The 5838-nt window shown below is 34.1% G+C and overlaps 2 protein-coding genes across 2 annotated transcripts in view; one reads left to right on the forward strand and one right to left on the reverse strand.

Annotated features, from left to right (window-relative positions):
- The window catches only part of HEATR5B (HEAT repeat containing 5B), a 76161-nt gene that overhangs the window by 62996 nt on the left and 7327 nt on the right, over positions 1-5838 (forward strand). Inside the window, exons 34-35 of the mRNA XM_004686296.2 lie at positions 3423-3574; positions 4593-4806. Coding sequence (XP_004686353.1) covers positions 3423-3574; positions 4593-4806 — 366 coding nt within the window. The remainder of the gene's footprint in view (positions 1-3422; positions 3575-4592; positions 4807-5838) is intronic.
- On the reverse strand, positions 2206-3006 carry LOC101622673 (mitochondrial import inner membrane translocase subunit TIM14). The gene has a single exon (XM_004686295.2). The coding sequence runs from the start codon at positions 2895-2897 to the stop codon at positions 2547-2549; it is 351 nt and encodes a 116-aa protein (XP_004686352.1). The 5' UTR covers positions 2898-3006; the 3' UTR covers positions 2206-2546.

Genomic DNA, 5838 nt, shown 5'->3' on the forward strand with positions numbered 1-5838 from the left:
AAAAAAAAAAAAAAGTTATAAGAATAGTGTGGTGAACTCCACACCGTTTCCCTAGATTTACCATTATTATTTTACCTGTTTTATTACTCTGTGGCTGAATATTATTATTATTATCATTATTAATTTTGCTGAGTCATTTCACAATATACTGAAGTCATAATGACTTACTTCTAAATATTCCAATAAGAACATTCTCTTATATAAACACAAAATTGTCAAATGTGATTTAACATAGCTTCAATGGTTTTGTTGCTCACATGTAAATTTCACTAGTTCCCCTACATAATGACTTCACTAGAACTTTTTTTTTCTTATCCAGAATCCAGTGCAGGAAATTCATTGTTTTTAGTTGTCATAATGCTTTAATCTTCTTTAATGTAGGTCACTTCCTCAGCTTTTCTTTATCTTTCATGACATTAATGTTTTGAATAGTATAGTCCATCTGTTTCATAGAATGTTCTTTGAAATGGAATTTTCTGATATGAAATTGCCTGCTTTTTGGCTATGCGTTTTTGGCAGAATTAGTACATGAATACTTTTCTTATTGCATCATATATATATATATATAAAAGGCCTACAGTGTTGCTTTATTCCATTATTTGGCCTCTTAATTTTTTTTTTTTTTTTAAAGATTTATTTATTTATGCATACAGAATGGCCTCTTAATTTTAATAACTCAGCTAAGGTAGTACTGGCCATGTTTTTCCCCTATAAACTTGACATTTTTCCCCTTTTATAATTAATAAGGAACCTGTGGGAAGATACTTTGGGACTGTTAATTATTGGTTCTCCATTATGCTTTCCCCCAGTGGTTTTAGCACCTATTATGCCTAAATGAGTTGTAACTGCAATGATGTCAATATGATAATTTTCTACCTTTTATATTTATTCCTTTTAATTTATTAGCAGGCATCCTATTGAAGGGAGAGTTTTCACTTGCCCTCTATTATTTCTTGATATGTTTCTTTATTACTATCAGTACAGACTCCTGTTTCTGTTTTTAATTCAGCAGGCCTATTACTGGTCTTTTGATATGTCCCATTATTGCTTGAGCATGTCCTTACTTTCTGGCTCCAAGATGGAATAAATGTGTATCTTCCCTGCTCCCATTTAGCAGTCAATCACTTCTTCATAAAACCCTTGCTCCTTTTAGTAAAGAATGGTATTTAGATGTCAGATCTCCTTAAAGTCACAATTTGAAAATAAAAATATTATTTTACTAACAGAAATTTTTGATCTGACAAAAAGATCTGAGACAAAGGTTATATTAGAGACTTGTTTTTATTTCACACAGAATAATATTCCTACTGTAATGTACTTGGACTTCTTAACAAATATAATTTAAGTTGTTGTAAAATGACTAAATTCCCAAATGTGTTCTTTTTTGTTAAGGCAGTGGATTTCTATGTTAAGTTAATGAACTTACTGTCGGCTGTTGTTCCTAGGCCATTCTACTTACAAAAACTTGGAACACTCATTATGAGATAATGTTAACTTCTCAAATACTTAATGTTTGTAATCCTAGTAAAGTACTGATTATTGCTGGGTATTTACAGTTGTCAAATTAACCCAAATTCAGCATATAAAGTGTGAGCCCTCCTTGGTGGCTGCAGCGGGTTAAAGGACAGCACTACAAAGCTAGCAGCAGCTGCTTCAGCTCAGGTTCACTACCTGGCCAGGAAATGACCCATATGGCACAGCAGACCTCTCCTGCCTGGGCTGCTGCTCCCCTCCGCTGAGTACTTCCTCAATCTGCCTCTGCTCCCTACTCTGTCTCTGGTGAATCCTCTCACTGCCCCTGTACCTCTGGCCTGTACACCAGTTCTATATGCATTAAAAAAAAATCTTAAAAAATAAAATATTGTGAAGTGCAACTATGGAGAAAATGGCAATCACAAAATAATTTGGCTCTCTTCTATATGTTCAGTAGTGACATTTGTTAGAATAATTGTACTATTTCCTCATTTGTAATTATACTATATCTTTCCATTAGGTTAAAGTTGTATCTTTTCCTGAATAAATGATGCAGTAGCACTAAATTCCTTAAAATTATAAGAATGTTATTTTAACAAAAAGCAAGATTTTTTGTGCATGGTTATATAGAATTTACAAGTTTAAGATGGTGATAACACTAAGAAAACTACTTTAGTATTTAAAGTTAATTAGAGTATTTTTTTTTTTTTCACATAACATCTTATTGGTCTCCCATTAAGACTGGGCAACTTATTTGAAACAAGTGTTATGTTCATTGAAATAGTTACAAAATTTAATGAGTAATGAGTTGTTATTCAAGTCACATGTATTCATAACTGAATATTAACCTCCAAATTTTATGATTTACAAATAGCCTGATTTATACTTGCATAAATTACTTACAAAGATCTAAAGCCCTCAGAGGTGTTCTCAGATTTAAACAAAAAAATTATCCCAAGGTTTTTTTGTTTCTGCTAAATCATTTTTAAGATTTGTAGCTTTGAAGCATTTTATTTAAAAGTTGGTATTCATACATTAACTGCTAAGAACTTAAAATTCATCAGATATTTACTTCATTTTTTAGCTTGACCTTCTAGTAAATCTTTAGCTTCATTGATTTTGGCTGCTATATAAGGAGATCCTCCCTTGTCTGGGTGATTTAAAAGCATAATTCGTCGATGAGCATCCCTTATTTTTCCTTTATTGGCAGTAGGGCTTACACCTAATATTAATGCTGCTTCCCGTTTTGTCATTTTGGGTTCAAACCCACCTCTATAATAGCCACCACTGAAAGCAGATTTTGGTAGACTTTGGAAAACCTGTTTTACTTGAGGCTCCATATGCTTCATGGCTTGCAAAACATAGCGGCCTGCAAATCCTGCAGCAGCAATGGTCAGTCCAACTGCTACCATTGTACTGGCCATGGCTCCGGCTCAGCTCTCCTGCCTCCACCGAGAGCGGGGTTCATCCCAGACCAGAGGCCGCGGCCACCAGCCCCACGGCGACACAGGAAAACTACCCGGCCACCACCACCAGCACCTAATTAGAGTATTTTATCAGAATTGTTTACCTTTGTTGGAGGTAAAGCACTTAGAAAGTTTTGGACAATTTAAACTCCAAAGAAGTTAAATGACTTTTAACTAATTTTTTTTTTAAATTTCCCGGTTAACTTTTATTTTTAGATGTATTTTTTAATTAATAGTTCTTGTTAGAGTTTATGACTTTTTTTTTTCAATTAATATGTCACTTAGAAAAATAAAGGAACTCTTCCTAAAGTATGTCCATTTTCTTTGTCAGTAAATGGGTACTCTGCACGTAGTTGTTCATGGATGTATTAGAGTGAGGCTTACATTGCTAAGCATGTTGTTGGGAAGAGAGGGTTATTGCTCAGTATTGAAATGCCAAAATATTTTACAAACAGCTGCCATTTTATTTTTCATGTTACTCAGAAGATTCTGTGCCGACACCTGATGAAGTAAGCATGTTAACAGCAATTGCGCTTTTCCTGTGGTCTGCCAGTAGTGAAATAATAGGAGTTCAGTCATTACAAAATGGCTGCCTGAACAGATTTAAAAACGCATTAAATTCATGTGACCCGTGGGTAAGTTATATTTAAAGCAATTAAATATACAGGTAAATATTTCACTTCCTGGAGAAGATTTCAGATTGACTCACTAAAATGTGTGATAGATCAAAGGAAAACTTATATATCTCCTATGTGACTTTTAAATAGAAAAAGTGGGAAAAATTCACTAAATTTAGCTACTAGGAAAGACACATTTACATATGTAGAAATTCTCCAGTATCAAAAACATTTGATTATCCTGGGCTTATTCTGGTAGAAATGTTACATGAGCCTATGATTATATTTTTACAGTTTACTTAATGACACCAAGAGCATTAAAGGATAAACCTTTATTTTATTGGGAATGCTATTTTTTCTAGAAAATTTTATTGTTTTACAATGCCAGAGTTTTAACTAATGATTCTCAAACCTGTTGCACACCAGAAAAAAGTTTATTAACATAATTCTGGACTCTACCTCTGTCTTCCTAAATTAGAGGTTTGTATTTCAATAATTCCTCAGATATTTATTCCAGCAAGATTTGGCAGCTTCTCATTTACCAAAGCATAGACACAATTTTATTCCCTCAATTCTCCTATATGTTAAAAGGCTTTGCCTTTTTGTTATTCTAATATGAAATCTTTCTTATCTGAGGTGGAGCTAGTGAAACTTTACTTTCTGGACCTGGAAAACTTAAATTGGTATCACCAGTCATTTCTAGGGAACCTTAAATGGGCTTGAGATGTCTACGCAATACGGTTTATACATTTATAAACTGTTTTACAGCTATAGAAATATTTAAAATGTGTAAGTTCAATAAGTTACAGTTAACATATAAGAAATATTTACTTGATTATTTTCATTTAGTTAGGTTATTGAATGTTTCATTATCCTACTTCATTCCTGTAAATAGAAAATGGCACTAATTCGTTCTGCATTTCTTTTTCTGTGCTGTAGTATCATTTCTTTTCAGCTTATGTTAGGATGCAATAAGAGTATTGAGCATGGAAAAACTATCACATGTGATAATTAATAAAATGATTTTCTTATATAGGTTCAAGCCAAATGTTACCAGCTTCTCCTGTCAGTGTTTCAACATTCCAATCGTGCACTTTCAACTCCTTACATCCACTCATTAGCTCCAATAGTGGTTGAAAAGCTAAAAGCTGTTGAAAGAAACAGACCAGCCAACAATGTAGAACTTTTAGCTGTTCAAGAAGGAATTAAAGTTCTTGAGACATTGGTTGCTCTTGGGGAAGAACAGAACAGTAAGTAATTTCTTATAAAAATCCACTAATCAGAAATGAAAACATGTAAAAATTATGTTTGATATTAAACACAAGCTTTCATAACAGGAAATTTACTAAGTGTTTTTACCTAATATTTTGCTTGCCCTACTAACAATGTATTGAGTTGATTTATTTTTTACTTAAAATTATATTTTATTTTTTGTGAGCAAGAGCTTCAAATTAATACTGATAGCATTTCTATATGCTGACTTTTTTTTTTTTTAAAGATGTATTTATTCATACAGAATTGGGGTACAGGCCAGAGATGCGGAGGGTGAGAGGATTCACCAGGGACAGAACAGGGAGCAGAACAGGCAGATCTACGAAGTACACTGCTGAGGGGAGCAGCGGGCGGGTCAGGAGAGGTCTGCCTCGCCATGTGAACTCCAGAGCAGGCAGGAATCGAACTCATGCAGAAGTGGCTTTAGATTCTCAGTGCAGTGCTTTAACCCGCTGCGCCACCAGGGAGGGCCTATGCTGACTTTTTTATTTTCTAGAGATGTGTTCTTTCAGAGCTAGGGAAAAATTTTAATAGAATTTTTAAATAATGCATTCTGGTGTTCAGATAGAGGCATAAAGCCTTTATAATAAATAGACCAGATTAGCAATCATGCCAAGCATCATTATTAAAACAATTCAAAGATTTAAATGATTATGTTATTGATTTATTGATTGATTGAGGAACTGGGAGACAGACCATAGGTTCAGGGGATGAGTGGATTCATCAGAGACAGAGTGGGGAGCAGAACAGGCAGACTCACTGAAACACACTGCTAAGGGAACAGCTGGTGGGACAGGAAAGGTCTGCTGTACAGTAATTGGTTAGCTCCCTGACAGAGTATCAGACTCAAACCACAGCAGTGATAGCACTGAGACTTAATCCCTAAGTCACCAGATGACCCTTAAAATGTTTAAATTATCCAATTGTAAATAAAGCAGCAATAAACATGGGGGTACAAGTATCTTTTTCAATCAGTGTTTTTGTGTCTTTTGGGTAGATACCTAGGAGTG

This window comes from Condylura cristata, unplaced genomic scaffold (assembly GCF_000260355.1).
Source record: "Condylura cristata isolate star-nosed mole 26May11 unplaced genomic scaffold, ConCri1.0 scaffold00020, whole genome shotgun sequence".
In the NCBI taxonomy this organism is placed as follows: Eukaryota; Metazoa; Chordata; class Mammalia; order Eulipotyphla; family Talpidae; genus Condylura; species Condylura cristata.

Excerpts from the sequence above, each read along its gene's own strand:
- LOC101622673 (XM_004686295.2), bottom strand. The coding sequence starts at position 2,897 with ATGGCCAGTACAATGGTAGCAGTTGGACTGACCATTGCTGCTGCAGGA.